At 52.0% G+C, this 18,538-nt stretch overlaps 4 protein-coding genes across 4 annotated transcripts; 2 read left to right on the forward strand and 2 right to left on the reverse strand.

Annotated features, from left to right (window-relative positions):
- Positions 1–140: 140 nt before the first annotated feature.
- COCSUDRAFT_49039 (AB-hydrolase YheT) lies at positions 141–2,993 on the reverse strand. The gene is made up of 9 exons (XM_005643677.1): positions 2,672–2,993; positions 2,472–2,587; positions 2,183–2,335; positions 2,009–2,090; positions 1,582–1,775; positions 1,236–1,359; positions 1,008–1,125; positions 784–899; positions 141–586 (listed from the first exon to the last, which is right to left on the reverse strand). Exons 1-9 carry the CDS (start codon positions 2,788–2,790, stop codon positions 415–417), a joined length of 1,194 nt encoding a protein of 397 aa, XP_005643734.1. The 5' UTR covers positions 2,791–2,993; the 3' UTR covers positions 141–414.
- A 3,984-nt stretch (positions 2,994–6,977) lies between these two features.
- Positions 6,978–8,400, forward strand: COCSUDRAFT_54770 (hypothetical protein). The gene is made up of 4 exons (XM_005643678.1): positions 6,978–7,135; positions 7,258–7,316; positions 7,434–7,626; positions 7,791–8,400. The coding sequence occupies exons 1-4, from the start codon at positions 7,077–7,079 to the stop codon at positions 7,987–7,989; spliced, it is 510 nt and encodes a 169-aa protein (XP_005643735.1). The 5' UTR covers positions 6,978–7,076; the 3' UTR covers positions 7,990–8,400.
- A 529-nt stretch (positions 8,401–8,929) lies between these two features.
- COCSUDRAFT_6243 (ClpP/crotonase) lies at positions 8,930–10,892 on the forward strand (the record flags this gene model as incomplete). Its single annotated transcript, XM_005643679.1, has 9 exons — positions 8,930–9,032; positions 9,208–9,329; positions 9,448–9,522; positions 9,670–9,760; positions 9,844–9,895; positions 10,009–10,112; positions 10,230–10,306; positions 10,487–10,588; positions 10,821–10,892. Coding segments are annotated over 9 exons (798 nt in total), but the record flags the coding sequence as incomplete, so codon positions are not given.
- Positions 10,893–14,261: 3,369 nt separating this feature from the next.
- COCSUDRAFT_20113 (biotin carboxylase) lies at positions 14,262–18,426 on the reverse strand (the record flags this gene model as incomplete). Its single annotated transcript, XM_005643680.1, has 11 exons — positions 14,262–14,576; positions 14,939–15,040; positions 15,300–15,458; positions 15,869–15,979; positions 16,401–16,574; position 16,752; positions 16,838–17,028; positions 17,358–17,463; positions 17,589–17,676; positions 17,795–17,930; positions 18,157–18,426. 11 exons carry the CDS (start codon positions 18,424–18,426, stop codon positions 14,262–14,264), a joined length of 1,653 nt encoding a protein of 550 aa, XP_005643737.1.
- Positions 18,427–18,538: the final 112 nt, after the last annotated feature.

Below are 18,538 nucleotides of genomic sequence, written 5' to 3' on the forward strand. Positions count from 1 at the left end.
TGTAACACTATAGACCTTTAAGCTACAGAATTTCAGGACCGATGAATCTCAGGATGGGCTAGGAAGGGCTAGAAGAATTTGTTAGTGCTAGCAGAAGGTGATGCAGCAAGAGTGCCAGTCCAGGTCAGAGGTGGCTGTACGTTCCTGTTCCATGATTTAAACTAAGCAGTGTAAGAACCAAACCCACTCAATCATTTGACAGCCGAATAAATTCAACAGCTACTTGTATATACTAGCCCGCTTCTCAGAAGCCAGATCATAACGTACGTGTGAACCTCTACTTTAACTACATGTGCTACAGTGCGTGCTACAGCTATGCTATCCAAAGGAGTGAAGATCTCTAGAGGTAGCTTCACTGCAACCATGTCAAATGCCCCTCGTGTGGCCCTTTTGAAGTCTGTCCTGGCAAGCACTTCAGTTCACAGGAATGTCGTTGAGCACAGCCTTGAAAAAGGTCACTGCACTGTCATCGACAAAAGACCGGCCAAAGGGCCAGAGCCCCTGCAAGTGCGCACAATGGCCTCCGCGCTTAGTCACTGCCAAGACTGTGTACTGATTCTTCCTGCACTGTTCTATTGGCAGCTCCCTGAATGCAACCCGCACAAATATTATTTGAGCGGGTCAGGCAGCATCATGAGATGAGATCATTCTGACATCTAATTGTTTGTGCAAGGCTAAGAGCTGCTGAAGACGACACTTACTGTAGTAATTTGGAAGAAAGCAGCCTTCCCAATAAGCCATATATTCCATCAACCGATCTCAGACTGGGATAAGAAAGCATACCTGACGAAAGGATCATCTTCAGAAACTATGAAGAGGCAAGGCGTGCGGATGCTGTGAATGTACTGAAAGCTGCTGGCATCTCTGTAGTACCTCTCAACAGACTCATATCCCAGCACCTGCACCCTCATCCACAATTTGTGAACACGCTGCCTTTGCTGTAATGGAAGCCATGCGACCGTAGGAATTTTGCAGGAAATTGTCATACAGCGTCTTGCTGTGCGTACCTTGCAGGTCAGTTGCTCATCAATACACACCATGGTCTTGCATTTCTGAAAGGCCTTCCTGTCAAATAATTCTACTCGGCTAAGCATCTTTGCATGCCTCTGCACATACCACATCCACCTGCCCCAACACCATCACCATCAAGGAAACATTTTCAATCAGATCAAATGAAGTTGCTCAGTTGCACATTTCACCAATTCGGCATTAGGCAGCCTTGGTTTCCAACCCACCTCATGACAACAACAGCCTGCATCCAACATCTTGGGTCAAGCCATGGCGCAGCTGCCAGCCGCTTCCAGGCTGCTTCAATGTCAAATGGACTGCTTGCAGCCACTGCCGCCACAGGTCTTTGCCCTGCATGAGTCCTTCACCAATAAATACTTGAAGGAAGTCGAGATCAACACTTCCACACCTAAGATCATCAAGATGCACTTCGTCTGAAGCCTCATCCTGTTCAGGCCAGTGATGCACTGCCATCCAGCGTGCAGGACTGACGCTCACAAAGGCTGACAACATGCAATCTCATCCCAAAGCACATAATTCCTCAGAATTGTTTCTAGGCGTCAGGCAGCGCACCTGCCGGTTGCAGCCGGCCAGACTCGATGTCGCCGAGGTATTTTGTGACGAGCATGGCTCCCAGGGAGAAGCCAGCCAGCAGGAGGGGCGCATCAGGGTAGCTTTGCCGAACGCGCTCCACAGCTGCATGCACATCCGCGGTGTCCACTGCGCTGTATATCATTGGCGACTCCAACGGCAGGTCTCCACAGCCCCTGCACAGGCAGGAAGAATATTTGGTTACTATGATGAGAATGCAATTTGTTAGATGTGCAGTCACCCTCGGAGACCCCCTGAAGGAGTCCTGGGCAAGGAAGCCTCACAATGACTCGTCTGCTCTGCCTCTTCTACACTAGAGACTCACAGATTAAGTGTTTCATTTGTGTTCCGCAGCAATACTTCTAGTCCTTGGCAAGGACATTGGCAGAAGTGAGGGACAGCTGCATACCTGTAAGTCATTGCCACCGGACGCCAGCCTTGTGCATGGGCTGCTGCGCAGAGGCGAGTCACATACGCCTCTCGGCTGTCACCTGACTCCCCACAGACAGATCAATAATATTGTTGTAATGAGGCATCCTGCCGCTGTTATCGAGCCACTTGACTTGCCTGACAATGACCGCACCTGTGATTCCGTGCATGATGAGCAGCACCGGGGCTGTGGAGGGCAGGCGTTGCTTGCATTCCTGCCCCTTGTACCAGTCCAATCCAATAACGCCCTCGTCTGCCAACCTCACCAGCGTCCGATGGTATTGCGGGTCCCTCCCCTTCCAAATGGCTGCATCGAGCGTTATACGCGTAATTCAAAACTCGCTAAAAGTCACGTGCAATGCAAGCGGCGGTTGGATGTTGGGTACAGCTAGCCAAGGACTTGTCTGACTTACAACCTTGGCTGGGTGACAAGCAATGCTTACCACCGAGCAGTGACTGAACGAAAGAGCCGAGAAGGGGCGTGGGCCAGTACTTGCGCGATAACACGTCCCTTGTTATCTCACCGATCAGACCATGAGCAGCATAGAGACTGGGAGCCCTGCAACACGTCACTCCAGAATGAAGTACACTTCCATAGAAATGCAGCAAATATCTACTCACAAATTGCCTTGTTGGACATCACCTTGCCCCAAGAAGCCAATCAGATAATTCTAGAAAGTTCTGACAGTCCCATTCCAGGCACCAGTGGAAGCATGTTTGTATTCGCGAGACAAGGTTTCGAGATGACGGTCTGCAGTCCATTTTTATAACGGCGCAACAAAGCGCTTCTGACTCCAGAGATGACGAATCTTAATGCCTGATAAAAGCTCTAAGGACCATCGCACAACACCTAACCTGCAACCACAGGATTGTGCAACCGAGATGCCGTATATTCTGACAGCACAACTTGCCCAATATCACCTGCACCAAACCCACTATACTAAGGAAGACATCGTCAGAATTCTAAGATCCGATGTTTCTAGATTCATAGGCTCGATTCAGGGCACGGCAGGGATCTCTGACTTGCTTTGTCATCGCACGTGATCTCTGACACCTCAGCAAATGGGAAGGCAGCCCATCTGGTTGAGTGAGAGCCGAAGCTTGTGCAAATGCCTCACAAGATTGTTCCGACGCTGCAGAGACCATCCTGTCTGGAATCACTCATTAAATTGTAGAGAGAGCCCTGCGCTCTAATCATCTGCATGACTGCCGTACACTTTACCTAGGAAGTAGCGAAATTATGTGTTCAGAGTAAGGGATGCATCATTTCTCTTATCAGTAGCAGTGAACGGTGGACATGCAGGAAGAACCGACTCTTACGAACCGCTTGGTGAATGGCACTATACCTGGAGCGGCAGTGAAGACCACGACGACGACTATAAATCCGCTTGTGACAGCAGATATAAGCTCTCAAGAGGAATCCGCTCAACTCATAACCTCACCAAATACTGTGCCTGTCCGGACAGTGGCAGCAGAGGAAGATAGCCTCCCATCAACTTCCAGTACCCGTGCCTCAGAAGATGCAGGGGTCCCTCAGGAGACAGAGAACGATCAAAGCGAGTCTTCGCCCGTCTCAGAAGCAGCTGGAGCACGATCTGTGCCAGCTGGGAAAGAGGACCAAAATGCTGTCCAGTCCATGGAGGGTCACAGCACAACAGCAGATAGCCAATCAGCAGGTTCAGAGCCCATTGAAAAGCCATTGCAGTCTGCAGACTTCACAGTGACCTTCCTCCGGGTAAGCCCTTCTTCATAGCCGATTGGGGGTGCAGATTGCACATATTTCTCCGCAAGCACGCCTTCAATAAGAACTGCCTCTTATGGCCCGGCTCTGTCCAAGGGATTGGTACATATACATTCCTCTGATCATGAGTAACCAGATGACCTCTAGATGGGACACCCTATCACAGCATGCAATAGCAGGGATGCATTAAAGGCACACCTGGCTCGGGCAAAGGGGCACTCAGACAACTGAGCTTTGAGAGACAGCATATCGGCAGAAATACCATCACCTGCGCCCGAGTTGTAGTTGAACTCAAGCTGTGCAAACTGTATAACTGCTGTAAACAGTATTCTTTGGACATGTCTTGCAGCCGGGGTCGTCATCCAGCCACTCTCCTTCAGTCGAGCAGTCGCCCTTTGGCGGAGTGGCAGCTGGGGACAGTGAAGGCTGGTGGAATGACAACAGGCACTCGCAGCCCAACCACATGCCCTCCTCTGCAGAGCGGGATGGTTCCAAAGTCTTGTCAGACGAGGAGGTCGAGGAGTTGGAAGCTGCAGATGCATTCCCAGCCCTCGGCTATCCCAGGACCCTGGCCTCGGTGGGTGTGGGCTCATTTGGCTCCGGTGCGTGCTGCAAGCCAGCAGCTGCGAGCATGCCTGATTCCATGAGCATATTGCGGCTGTCCCCTTCCTTTATCATGGGATGTATGGCCTCATGTGCATGGCATTGCTGACAGCGCTGGCAACTTTGCACCCTGACTCGAGGAATATTTTCTTTTTGCTTGCAGGTGACTTCTCAGATGACATGAGGAGGATGGGCGCAGCAGGGTCCGACTGGTCTGACTGGGACGCTCATCTGCCGGCCTCCCCCACAGGATCTAACTTGATTGAGTCACTGCCCAGCAGCCTGAATAGGACGCTCTCCACCCAGACTTCCAACAAATTTGAAGTGGCAGAAGGTGCGTGTGCATGGTACCGAGCATGCCCTTTAAACGCCACAAAGTAAATCCTTGCATGTTGACTAAACCATGATTCTGCTGCCAGTATGGCAATCAATGCAGAAGAAGCTTCCCCTTTACCGGCTTGTCCTTGTTAGATAGACAGCTGAGCAGGTCGGTCCATCACCTCAAATCTTGACCTGCACTTGACATCATGTGCACAGGCAATTGACTTGCGTATTGCATGAAAATTGTACAGCCTGATCACAAACAGAATCTTGATATCGGTGATTAATACTGGCAGGTGAGGATGAGGACCTGAAGCAGACCATGTGGGTGGTGGAGCACTTGCAAGAGGAGCTCATCGCTGCTGACAACGCTCGCATGGCTGCCGACGAGCAAGTGCAATGCCGCTCTCACATTGTACAAGAGCTCCAGGTATCATCATGTTCTTTCAACTGACAAGCAGCTACTGACCAGTTGCCACCCTACAATTCGCCTGCTTTTGGTGATCTGATGCATGATTCAGGCGCTGAGATGCCATGCATGTGGCAATCCAGTTGCAGGTGCAGGACCGAGTAGGCATGCTGGCAGATTTGAAGGAGCAGATCGAAGACAAGCACATGCAGCTGGAGAAGCAGCTGCTGCAGCAGCTAGAAGTACAGGAACTTCTCAGGTGCACTTGCCCTCTACCTGCTGTCAGCCCTGCGCCAATCACCTCACACTGACCAAGCTGTCCATCACTGCCTGTGTCCCTTATCAAAATGTCAACATCTGCTTTGGCAGGTCCTTTGAACAACAAATATCGCGACTAGAACACGAAACTAAGTGTTTGGAAATTTGTGTGCAGGCAGCGCGAAGAGGAGATTCGGGAGACAGTGGCAGAGACGAGCGTCATCAACAGGACGATCCAGGAAAAGGATGAGGAGATGGCGGAGCTGAGGGAGCAGGCAGCCGAGCAGAAGCTGGCTCAGCGAAGCCAGGCGGCAGCGCCCAGCAGAGGGGCAGCTGGCTCACGAGAGAAGCCGGGGGGCGCAGGGGACTCGCCACGCTCCAACATGTCGTCACCCTGGGCCACAGATGTGAGTTCTTTCCACCTTTCCTTTTCCACATTGGATGGGCCTAACTCTGCTGCCTTGAGAGTCCCAAATCAAGATCACAGCTGAAACAGTGATGTGCTGTCTGTTTCTGAACGGAGGTGGTGGCTAGCCCCTTGGCTCAGCATGCTTACCTAGACAGGTGATGACCACACTTTATTTTGAAGGAAAGATCGTACATGTGCCTACATTTGATATTACTGGGCAGGTGAGCGAGTCAGAGGATGATGAGGCAGATCCTGCAAGCTCTTCCCGCACTGCAACCCCTCTGTCCCGGCTGACTCCCCCGGCAAAGGCTCCTGGCAGCGCTTCACCTGCATCGAGTTCAGGCAACCCTGCAGCCACGGAAAGCACTGGCTTTGGTGCGATCTTCACCCGGTGTACCCTTGTTCTGACTGCTTCATACACCACCTGGAAGGCGCCGTGCAGATCTTAATATGGGTCAAGTCCAGGGATTTATTCCAGTCCTCATGTGTGCAGGGCCGACATGGCTGCGAGGCGTTTTAGGGACATCAAAGAAAGTTGAGATTCCATCAGAAGCACGAGCGGCGGGGGGCGCAGAGGTAGTCACTGGCAGTGGCCATGATAATAAGAAACCACACACAGAAATTGCTGGGTCAGACACGGCATCAGAAAGAACAACTGTGAATTGACTATCCAGAGACGAAGGATTTTGGCTGATCTATTTTATTACTGGCTTCTTGCTCCAGGGATGTGATGTGGATTGTGCCTGTGTTGCATATGCCGATGCAGCAATATATATAGTTCATTGAATATAGAACATTTGGTTTGAAACATTCTGTGGGAAGCACCGGAGGCACCTGGGGGCCCAATCGTGATGGGCCCAGAAGAAGCATGGTCAAGGAACTGTGTCATTCGCACCGCAGCGCTACTGCCCTTGTTGCGCATGCGCATCCCAAACACACTCGGATCCCTCCTCCAGGAGCACCTAGTGCAGCACCTAGTAAACAAACTTGTGAACGACCAGCTATTCCTTTAGACATTTTTGGTAGTGCAGATGTAATCATTGCCGTGAGAACACAGAGGAAACGCCTATGTGAGACACAGCTCCACTCATCAGGACGACGGTTTTGACTTTTGGCCCACAGCTTTGAAACATGAGCCAGGGGAAGCTGCCTGGGACCTGGAAGCTACTGGAAACCTTCAGCTTTCAATTGTGAAATCCATGCAGGGATAATTTTAAAAGTATATTACCTATGATGTCGTGCAGTCAAGAGGTGCCTGACTATGTGCACCTCTGTACTTGTGCAAACGACAATCCTTACCGAGTTTGATGGCTGATGGGCATGTAGTGGGCACGGTCTCTCCTGACGGTCTTCGGAAGTTTCTCAGGCGAGTTCTTTGACATCTAAACGCTCCATCATGCTTTATTTGAATTAATTCAAAGACGTTTACTTGTCTGGATAGAATTTCAAGGACCCACTTTCTCACAACGCACTTTTTTGTAATCACAGGACCGAGGAGGGCAAACAATGGCTGTATTCTGTTCTTCGAAGGCACAAAGAATTGAGAGGTGAGTGTGATCCGACTGCAGGCGCCCGCAGATACTCATTGTCAATCTGCCTCTTTGTTATTGTTAGAAAGCTTGGTGGTGTTTTATGGAAGGCTCACTGTTGCGAGCCATTGTCAGGTGCGGTGGGAGAGAAGGTGCTTGGCTTTGGTGATGCTGCCATCGACAAGATTGTGGCTGCCATCCGCGACCCCCTCACCCTCGATGCAGCTAAGGCAGAATGGATCGCCAACCAGTTGCTGGAGGCTGGCGAACATGGCATCCTGCTCCCTGTCAACGTGGTGCTGGATGCATATGTCCGTGGGAAGTCAAGGTGAGCATTGCAGAGGCCCATCACATCTTCCACCCTTGTTTCCCTCGCATGATGATGACATTTCCTGGCACACCGTCTTGCCTCATGTCAGCTTGTCACCCGTCTCGTCTGCAGCCATCAGGCAAGCTTTGCACCAATCATGAGGAGCTCCTGTGATCATGCAGGTACTACTTGCGGAAGCATGCCATACGCTCCACAGCTGCTGTGGCTGCAGCCTGTGCAGCAGTGCATGTGGTCAAGCTGGGGCTGAAGCGTGCGACGCGCGATGTCAAGTATGTTGGCCCTGCGATGGCATTCGCCATGGACGTGGCATTGCCTACAAGTGTATTGGGGCCCCTCTTGATGGCACGGCTGATGCTGTGATCCATCTTGCAGCGCTGCTGTAACATTAATGGCTGGCCAGCGGGCTCCGATGTGCACATGCACACACGATGGGAGGAATTTGGCTGCCAGTTGGGTCCGTTGCAACCAGTGTGCAAGGCCTGATAAATCATCAATGCCATTGGCTGGCTCTAAACGCGTGCTGGGAAGGTTTTTTTCCCCTTGTAAATAGGTTTAGGCAGCTATGCTGCCTGATCCTGTGCTTCACGGATGTGCAGAGTCCTGCTGCATGTATTTTGTAAGTATTATGTGCAATGCTGACATCAAATTTGCACAGCAATTCTATTCAAGGGTCTCTGTTTGTTTCTTTTTTGCTGTAACAGCGTGTTTGTTGACTGTGCAATGAATCCTTTTCCTGTTGTGGTCTAGACCTGTAATGCAGATCTGTAATGCATGCCTCACTGATGTATTGGATGCCCCAGGGCCTGGAGGCATGGACATGGTATTCCCCTCGACCCGGCTGGCCATTGGGTGAGAGCTTTATGACATACAAAATCTAGCCTTGAAAGCTTTGTCCCGCGTCCGGCGCCGGTCCCTGTATGTGTATTTTAATCAAGCAGCTGCTTCCGGTAGTGTTTGGGAAGTTGCTTTTTTTTTTTCCTCTTTATGCATTTCCTGTCTTCAATCACTGGACAGAACTCGAATATTTTCCCAAAACATACACCTGAAGGAAGGAAGGAAGGTTCCTGATCCAAGGTGAAAAAGGACAGTTTCCAGCTTCGTCAACATCGGTAGCTGCTGACGTCAGTCATCTAGACATGCTGGTCTTCTTCTCCAAGGAGAAAGGCCTCCTCGTTAAGTAAGGCAAATATATGATCATCGAGATGTAGACGTACTCACGATGAGCTTTCTTACGTCCACGATGCGAGGAGCACTTGCAAAGCAGGGTTTCGCATTCTCCCTAAGAAGTGTTCGCCTCTACGGCAACAGTGGGAGCTTGCACTTGACATTGGAGCCACTCGACAAGGAAAATGAAGGAATCTTCCAGATGACGCTGACGAGGCATGAAGCGAAGAACGCCATTGGTGGGCTTTACCTGCCATGATCAACAGTGGCATGGGCCCAGTTCGCTGTCCCGAGAAAGCCGCATGATCCTTGAACTTTTGCCAAAAAAAATTGATTGTAGAATATAGGCCCTCCACGATGCCCCTCGATGCACAGCAGATTCAGAAGTAAGGGCTCTGACTCGTTCTCCCGCAGGAAGGCAATTGCTTCGAGAGCTCTGGGAAGCAATCAACATGGTCAAGCTGGAACGCACCACGCGCTGTGTTGTGGTGCGCAGCTCAGTGCCCAACATCTTCTGTGCTGGCGCGGATCTAAAGGTAGGCAACAGGCATCGCACCTTCTGCTGTGTGTCCCAACCCAACGCTCCCGAAACCCTGTTCTGTTGTTACCTGCATCACACCTGGTCCGACCTGATATTTTAGTTTTCTCTTGCAGGAGCGCGCCACCATGACACAGCAGGAGACATCAGAGTTTGTCACGAATTTGCGAGGCGCCTTCAGTGCAGTGGAGGTCCGCTAAGGGCCTCATGCAAACCTTTAACTCTCTGGCATCCTGCTCACTTTCAATGTCAAATGACTCGCTTTGAAATACCCCAGGGCTAAGCAGCACCGTGACATGCATGTACATGCAGCTGACTGGAGCGCTGTGCTTGTGCAGGCCTTGCCCATGCCAACTGTGGCAATTGTGGACGGGTATGCTTTGGGTGGTGGGGCTGAGCTGGCGTTGGCCTGTGATTTCCGCGTTTGTGGTGCGCCCCATGACATAATCTGCCAATGTCATGGTGCTTGAACTGGGCCAGATCACCAATATATTTAATGGGGTGAAAAACAGGCGCTGGAGCACAGTTTGCCTTCCCAGAGACGCGGCTGGGGATCATTCCAGGGTGCGCACTCCCTTGACATGCATGCAGCAATCTGATCTGGTCTCAACTCAAACAGCTTCTGGGAGCTTCCTGTGTTCCGTGGCATGATAAGAAGCCATGAGTGAGCATTGCAGGGCAGGAGGGACGCAGCTGCTGCCAAGAATTGTGGGCAGGTCCAAAGCAAAAGAGCTGATCTTCACAGGCCGCAGAGTGAATGCTGATGAGGCTGCACACATAGGTGAGCCCCGGTCATTGATGACAGTACAGAGCAGACACGCCAAATGGATTCCTGAAACTCTTCCTCGCTAATGACTCCCAAGAACAATGGTAAGAGCGCTGGTGCATGTGTGTGCAGGGCTTGCAGACTACAGTATGGCTGATGGGGGTGAAGCTGAGGAGAAAGGATTGCAGCTGGCACGTGACATTGCACAGGTCAGGTCACATCCAGGACTGTGCAATCTTGAATGCTGACACAGATATCCTTGGTGTATTACACGCTGCTCCTGCCAGAGGCAAGGTGCGTCTGCAGACAAGCTGCAGGTAGAGGCTGCCACATATCAAATTCTCAATGTATCTTAGCCTCGTCTGTGGAGACTATTTGGGTGCGTGCAGGGAGGGCCCATTGCACTGCGGATGGCCAAAGCAGCAATCAATCGCGGCCTGGAAGTAGACCTGCAGAGCGGCTATGCTCTGGAAAATTCATACTATGCGCAGGTGTGCCTTGCTCCTCCTTCTGCGTGTGCTCAGCAGTCTTGCTGCTGGGTCCCATTTCTCCTGTGCATGCCAGAAGACTGCACTTAAGATGCTTTTGGACATTGCCAACATCTCTGCACTCATAGCCACATGCTCTGATGACACTGGTACAACATCTCTGCACATATAGCCACATGCTCAGATGACACTGGTGCTGTGCTAAGTAACGATGGGTACAAGTTTCTGTGTGCAGGTTATCCCCACGAATGACCGCTTGGAGGGCCTCAGAGCGTTTGCAGAGAAGCGGCAGCCCGTTTTCACAGGCTCGTGAGCTAGGAGGAGTCAATGGCACATCCTTGCCTGAGGGATAACCATTTATGCATGGATGTGTGATGCTGGCTAAGTGTTGTATGGGAATACAGTCTGTCAGTGTGTCTAGCTCGTATGAGATGCAGATAGACAGGTTTTGTACACAATCACACATAGCATGAGGATTTTGTTTAGCTCACACCATCGATGTCACTTTGTGGGCTGTATAGACATTTCCCTCTGTGTGAAAAGCTGTGTGTCCACGCCCTGGTAAGATGACTTGCTAGAAATTTGTGAATGAAGTCCTCTTCCGTAATACACTGGTGATAGCATAGCATCATGAGATCACCAAAAATAGACAAGGTCAGGGATAGCTGTCATGTCGCAGTTTGAAAGTTGTGCCTGCCAAGGAAAATGAACCTTCAACATTGATCCTCAAAAGCGCACTATAATCCCTAACGTTTCTGATTTTCTGCACGAGGAAATTTCTCTAAGGTTATTGTATACATGAATCCCTCTTGCAGTTGCCTATGCTCGGACTTGCCATCCCAAAGCAACTGGCTTGCTGGAAGATGTCATAAACCACAAATGCAAATACCTCTGTTGGGTTGCACGCCGTATTTTCAGACATCACTCATCCGGAAAAGGGGCACACTCACTTTGCAAATGCCTTGTTGTCCCCTCAGATCGGCTTGGCGAGACGTGGTTGATCCGACCTCAGGGCGTACTTATTACTGGTGTGCCTCACATCGAAAATTGCAGTAAATATCAAAGAAATGATTTGCGACTTTTGATCTGCTTTACGAGTCCGTACCATTGGTATTGGCAGGAACACAGAAACAAACGAGACCATATGGGAGAAGCCATCAGAAATTGTATCTGCAGCTCATTCTACTCCGGCAAGGTGAAGCTTTTTGCTGTGCATGTGTTCTATACAAGTTGTGTCTGATATATCAATGCTCAAATCGGCTCTCTGCAGAAGCCATCAGCTCCAAGCATCAGGTTCCCTTGCACAGGACTCAGGAGGGCTCCCAAGACACTGAGAAGCCAGCCATACCCAACACGCAGATCCTGCAGAACCTAAAGGACGCTTACAGTGCAGACACGTCTGGCATGCTCTTCTGGGAAGTAGCACGGTCGCACAGGTGAGTGGCCCACTTGGCCTGCAAGCCTCATAAACCTGCAGCATGCGGAAAAGTGTTCCAGATTGAACTATGAATGCGCCATTCTTATGTTATTGGCTGAGAAGTGTCATCTGCCGCAGGGGTGATGGTGTCTTTGACGAGGCGTTTACAGATTTCCTGAATGATGAGGTTGAAGCCGCCTCTGACGAGGAAGCAAGGTAAGAAGTGCAGCCTTACAAGATGGAGAGCAACAATAATACAGACCACCCCAGCTACAAGGGCACAGCGATGAAGATAGCTATTGTCAAGCAGAGACTGCAATGTGCAGGGCATTGCTGCAGAAGGTGCAGGCCAGGCTGTCCAACCCCTTGCTCCGGCAAGCCGCGCCGTTCGAGTTCTAGATATACAGTCTACACTGGATGCAGCAGACCTGCTGCGCCGCTCTGTATTGTACAATTGACCTCTATCACTTCTCGGCTCAAGATCCACATTGTCCTACTTTCCATGTGTCTCACAAGTCACACCAGCGCACGCGCGACAGTCTGCGGGCCAGATCCTTCTTGTAATGTACATTGAGCTCCGGCCCCAGCTCTGACAACTAATTCCAATAGTGCAGTCGCACTTCCTCCGCTTATGCACATGCCCTGCACCCTGGTGTGATCACTCCTGGACCGGAGATGTCTTCCAAATCGCCCGTTTTGCATGGAGCTACAAAATCGTGAGGCCAGCCCTTCCTCCATACTGTGCGCTCACTCTCTTCTGCACGTCTTGCAGTCCTCTCGACTCAATCACTCATCCCTCACCCGCATCAGTTGGTCAGTCAGGTAATTCAATTTCATTGCATCACTCCACCGCCGCCGCCTCGGCCGCCTCCGGTGCGATGACGGCCAGAACGGCGCCGTCGGGCACCTGCGCGCCCGGCAGCGCGGCCAGGTCCGTTACGGTGCCGGAGCATGGCGCGCGCACGGTGTGCTCCATCTTCATGGCCTCCAGCACCACCAGCGGCGTTCCCTCCTCCACCGCATCGCCATCCTGCACCAGCACCTGCGCCGCAGGGGCAGGCCACAATCACTCTGTGAGACATCACCTCCTAATCTTGCGCTCGCTTTGCTGCATGTCTTGCATTCTCTAGATATCTCCTAAGATCCGCGGCCTGTCAAGGAAGAGAGTTCTCGTGCACAGAGCAATGCTGACAAACAGTGAGACGTAACTAATACCATGCATGAGCACACCTCTGCTTAAAACAACGGTAATTACTCAATTTTCTGAGGCCACACGGTACCGTAAACTTGGATAAACGCTTGTCAGCACCCCAGATGGGAATAGCTTGCAGCTCAACGGAGCCATGCATGGTTACAGTGGGAGTGATGGTGGCTCACCTGGATGATCTTGCCGGGCATGGGAGATGTGACGAGGCCGGCAGACGATTGCACTGCGCCAGACCTTGCCCACTTCCTAGGCACGGGCTTGCTAAACTCATAGGTCTCCCCTCCAATCCACATCGACAGCATCTGGACAAACCAACAAAATGTTGCATGCCACCTCACTCTGAATAATTTCAGGTGTAATCAGTACACTAGTATCCTCCCAAAATTTCTCTCTCTCTGGCACATCCTAACATCCTTGAAGAATGCTCCACTCTTCTATGTCGTGGTGTTCTGTGCTCCTCAGCAGAGGTTGAGGTAGGCCCACCTGCTCATCGGCATGGTCATGCAGAGATAAGTCAGCTCTCAGCCGCTCTCCATCGATCTCAGCTTCCAAGCTGCTCCCATCCTTGCTCAGCTGGAATCTCTTGACCACCACCTCACCCGATGCGCTGTCATCTGAGACCTGTACAACAGGACACATCTCTCCAGCCAGGTTTGCCTGATTGTGCTTGCGATCTCGCTGATCAGCCAGGCGCTTCTAAATGTGGCCATAACTGCATGCTCTGTAATGATAATGATGGCGCAAAGGTGGCAACGAACCTTCACACTGATGCTCCTGTCTTTGTGGAAGGTGAGAAGCACATTGCAGGCTGCGGAGGTGGCCGTGTGGGTCAGACTGTCAGCGGTGGTCAGCTCATGGTTCAACCTGAAGCTGTCAAGGATACCCCATGCCCCCAGCTGGCCACCATTGCTGAGTGCCTCTATTTCAGTAGCCTGCACAGTTTTGCAAATACGATGAACTGCAAATTCTCAAATATCCACCAACCAACCAGACGTTACAATTCCGCCTTTGTTATCGTGCAGCTGGCTGCTCACTGGCCTTCCGTCTTTGTCTTACCATTTCGTAAGTGGTGTGCATATGCATGCTTTCCCTGGCACATGGAGCGAGTGTTGACCATTACCGTTGAAGAAAATGTTAAGCACATGATTGCTGGCATGAAGGAGGGGGAACAAGCCAGGGCTGACCTGGACTTGGAGCATGTGGCGAGCAAGAGCGGCCAGCGCCACAACCTTGGCCGGGGGCTGCGCTGCGGCTGTGAGGGAGTTTAGATGCTTGGCTATGAAGGAGGTGTCCAGCTCCACCGCTGCAAACGCCGGGTGACTTGCCAAACGCTTCAGGAAGGTGACATTCGTCGGCAGCCCGCTCACCTGTCATCATGACACTGCCTGAAAATACTTTTTATTTTTATTGCACATTAGAGACCTGTCGGGAGCCGCCTGAGGCTCATTGGTCTTGTGGGCAAATTTCCACTGCCCTTCTTTGTATTACAATATCCACGCCCTAAGAACACTGCAAAAGGATCCTGTTGAAGATAATCGGCAGATATGTCTTTGCATCTCTGCTGTGAATGGATTGCTGATACGGGTTGGCCCGTCTAGGAGGTCATATGGTGCCTTGGGGTGCAGGGGGCACACAATTGGAAGGTCAACAAAGCCCCAGGATATATTAAAGCAGATGCAAGGCTGCGATGTGCTTGGCTGAGACAGGATTACAGTATGATGGGCAGTACCTGCAGCTCTGAGAGGGCGGTGTGGAGGTTGTCGAGCGCAGTCTGCCGATCCGGACCCTTGGTAATGAGCTTGGCAATCATGGGGTCATAGTGCACCCCAACCTGTTGCATTCGAATGGGGCAAGACATCATTTAGCCCCATGACGTAATGTATCTTCACACCATGCTTTGAAAGGATGCATGTGTGCTTGGGTACCTCAGCAATTCCCAAATGTGCTATTGGGCCACATCGAGAATCAACCACTGCTACCATGGCTTGAGCATTTCGAGACTTCAACCAATCTCAAATTACTCACAACTCCATACTACCTCAGCAGTATGGAGGAGGGCCATGAGCGCATGCAAAAGGAGGGTGAGTCACCTGGTCCCCCTTGCGGACCCCGCTGTCCACACGCACGTCCCCGATGTGGCTGAAGGATACGGCGCCGTGAGGGATGCGCCAGCGCTGCAGTGTGCCGGTGCCGGGCATGAAGCCGCGCTCGGGGCTCTCCGCGTACACCCGCGCCTCAAACGCATGCCCCTGCGAAGCCAGCGCCGCCCGCATCGCTAGACTGCCCAGACTCAATGGCTTTGTGCTCGTACCAGAATCTTATGCCATTCTACTGAGAAAACTTATTAACTGGATGGTGGGATTGTTTGAGGGTTTGCAGCCTTCATCAATGCCCCTGCCAATAGCGGACACTCTGAAATTGAGAGTGACTCGATGTTTTCGCCGACAAGGGACACTCTGAATCACACCAAGGCGCATGCAAAGCAGTGCGAGCGCCAACAAGGGAGGAAGGACTGCCTCGCGATTTCAATACAATGCGTGCAGCCTGAATCGCGGATTGTGGACATGCATTCACAGCGTGCCAGTATCCAGGCTCAATTACTGGTTATTTGGCGGTCTGGATGGACGATTATGTGTACAGCAGCTGTCAAGTCCAGTACCAGGATTTTGAGCTGGTCCTGCAGCAGCGGCAGGGGCTGGCCGGCAGCCACGCGTAGCTGCCACTCCACCAGGTCCTGCCCTGTGATGGCCTCTGTCACCGGATGCTCCACCTGCGCGCCCACAACCACATCTGATACCCATGCACACCCTGACAAGTCCCCATACCAACACATTCGCAGACCTCAACTGCATTGCCCACAGTGCACTCTAGATCATGTTGAATGATTGTTGCTTGATTCTTGATTCAGAGTCCCCTGACATGCAACTAACAGGGGGTATTGAAGACTGACTGGGGTCTTTATCTACCCCTGCATTAGTTACTCCTACACTGATGATGCCACCAACAACAGCGCTGGAGCAGCTGACTTGCAAGATGACTGTCTCAACAGCAACCAAGGTTGTCAAATGTAGTTAAAGACATTGAACCTGCCAAGTGACAGGCTACATGGCAAGCAATCAATGGCTTGAAGAATAGAACAATGAGAGCAAGATCACAAAAAAAACATGCAGCGGAATAGGGGACGCGCAGACCTGAAGGCGGGTGTTCATCTCCATGAAGTAATAGTCGCCGGTGTCAGTGTCCACGATGAACTCCACCGTGCCCGCGTTGACATAGCCGACGGCGCGCGCGGCCGCCACGGCAGCTTCACCGATGCTGCGCCGGAAGTCCTCGCTGATCCCCGGCGCCGGCGCCTCCTCTATCACCTGCGCACATCGCCCTGCTTCATTATTTTGCATGCAGATGTGCCCCATCAAGCGCCTGAGGCTCAACCCCAGAGCGTGACTGGGGGTCTGGCATATGCACTGATAGCCCGTGGCCAAACGCCCTCCCCAGCAGATGAGACCACAATCCTTGGGCCTTTATAAAAAAGTCTCCATGACTCTTGCAGAATTATACAAACCCGGCAGGCACCTAGGCGAGCTGCTAGCTTCTTGTTGTTTAGCAGGGGGAGGTTTGCATATAGTACAGAGAGGTGCCTGCCTTCTGATGCCGGCGCTGCATGCTGCAGTCGCGCTCGAAGAGGTAGACCGCGTTACCGAGGGTGTCCGCGAAGATCTGGACCTCGATGTGACGCGGCCGCGTTATGTAGCGCTCCAGCAGCACGCGCTCGTCGCCGAACGATGCCGCCGCCTCGCGCTTGGCTGAACTCAGCGCCTCCTGCCCACCACAGCGCCAGAGTGATCACTTTTGCAGATATGGTCTCCACCACTGGTCCCATGGATATGTTTACATGCTGCCGAATTATAGTTGTCAACCTTCTGCCTTGGTTGTTCATTGATCATCGAATTGCACATGCTCAGAGTATCCAGACAGGGGTCTGTGTTGGAAGGATCAGCTTGTTGCCCTCCGTTTGGCTGACAGCTCGCCATAAGCCTAGTAGAAGTTAAGCAAACATTGAGGCATGTTGCAGGGGCCCGATTGGATTATAGACCATGTCATCTGCGGCAATGCATGCCCACATGCCATGCTGACATGGAATTGCTCACCGGCAGCTCTCTGGCGGAGTTTGCAAGCTTCATGCCCTTGCCGCCGCCTCCCAGGACCGCCTTGACAAGCAGGGGGAAGCCCACCTTGTGCCCCTCTTCAAAGAGCCTAAAATACACATCACATCACCATCACATTCATGAAAAATCTAGTCGACCCTTTTGGCATGAAAGCGAGATGTGTCTTCTACGGGCACAGTGACTGGACAGGGGCAGGGATTGCAGCTTGCTTACAGGGACTCATCCTGGTCGTCACCATGGTAGCCAGGCACAACAGGGACCCCTGCTCCAGCCATCAGCGCCTTTGCCTCACTCTTGTTGCCTGCAAAAGAACTCTGAGATCATTGTTGCTCGGACTCCAGCCTCTGCCTGGTATCTGCCGAAGCATGCTAAATACAAGTTGTCTTCAATTTCTCCCTGGACACAATGGGCTGACTCACCCATGGAGGCGATGGCAGAGGCAGGGGGCCCAACGAAAGAGATGCCATTGTCCTCGCACATGCCTGCAAAGGTGGTGTTCTCTGAAAGGAACCCATAGCCGGGGTGCACCGCCTGAGCCCCTGTCTTGAGAGCCACCTGGTCCAGCACACCTCCTCTCTATCAACTCTATTGGGCGCAATTGTTGCAAGGGGGGAGAAGGAAGAAGCGAAACAAAGCCTGCTAAGATGCATGAGATGACAGGCATGCACGCATGCATTAGCCGTCAACATTCTGTTGCTGCGCTGAACGCTAGTGCAAGCTTTACTGCAGAGTTTTGATGCTCAATTCTGTGATCATTTGGCAGGGAAAGCTTCAGGCTGACCTCCAAGATGCGCTCCATGCGAAGGTAGCTGTCCCTGGCAGCTGCAGGGCCTATGCAGAAGGCCTCGTCAGCAAGGCTGGCATGCAGGGATGTCCGGTCAGCCTCGCTGTACACAGCCACTGTGGGGATGCCCAGCCGCTTGGCTGTCTGCAACACGCGGCATGCTATCTCGCCGCGGTTTGCCACCAGCACTTTGCTGAAGGGGAGTGGGCCTGTGGATGTGCCTGACTGATTGGCTGCCGTGTCTCCTGCTGGGGTGGAAGCATGCATGTGTCTGCACCCGACGTCATGTGGCTGCATCCATGGAGCTGCTGTGGAGCACCTGGTGACTCCAGCAAGTTCTGGCTGGACACCAGACTGAGCATTTTGGAGGAGTACATAT

The sequence above is a fragment of the Coccomyxa subellipsoidea genome, assembly GCF_000258705.1.
Source record: "Coccomyxa subellipsoidea C-169, whole genome shotgun sequence".
In the NCBI taxonomy this organism is placed as follows: Eukaryota; Viridiplantae; Chlorophyta; class Trebouxiophyceae; family Coccomyxaceae; genus Coccomyxa; species Coccomyxa subellipsoidea.

Excerpts from the sequence above, each read along its gene's own strand:
- COCSUDRAFT_49039 (XM_005643677.1), bottom strand. The coding sequence starts at position 2,790 with ATGGACTGCAGACCGTCATCTCGAAACCTTGTCTCGCGAATACAAACA. Across the intron at positions 2,588-2,671 it reads GATTGGCTTCTTGGGGCAAG|GGCTCCCAGTCTCTATGCTG; the intron begins GTGATGTCCAAC and ends GACGTGTTGCAG. Across the intron at positions 587-783 it reads GAAGATGATCCTTTCGTCAG|GGAGCTGCCAATAGAACAGT; the intron begins GTATGCTTTCTT and ends GGTTGCATTCAG.
- COCSUDRAFT_54770 (XM_005643678.1), top strand. The coding sequence starts at position 7,077 with ATGGCTGATGGGCATGTAGTGGGCACGGTCTCTCCTGACGGTCTTCGG. Across the intron at positions 7,317-7,433 it reads AAGGCACAAAGAATTGAGAG|GTGCGGTGGGAGAGAAGGTG; the intron begins GTGAGTGTGATC and ends AGCCATTGTCAG. Across the intron at positions 7,627-7,790 it reads TATGTCCGTGGGAAGTCAAG|GTACTACTTGCGGAAGCATG; the intron begins GTGAGCATTGCA and ends GTGATCATGCAG.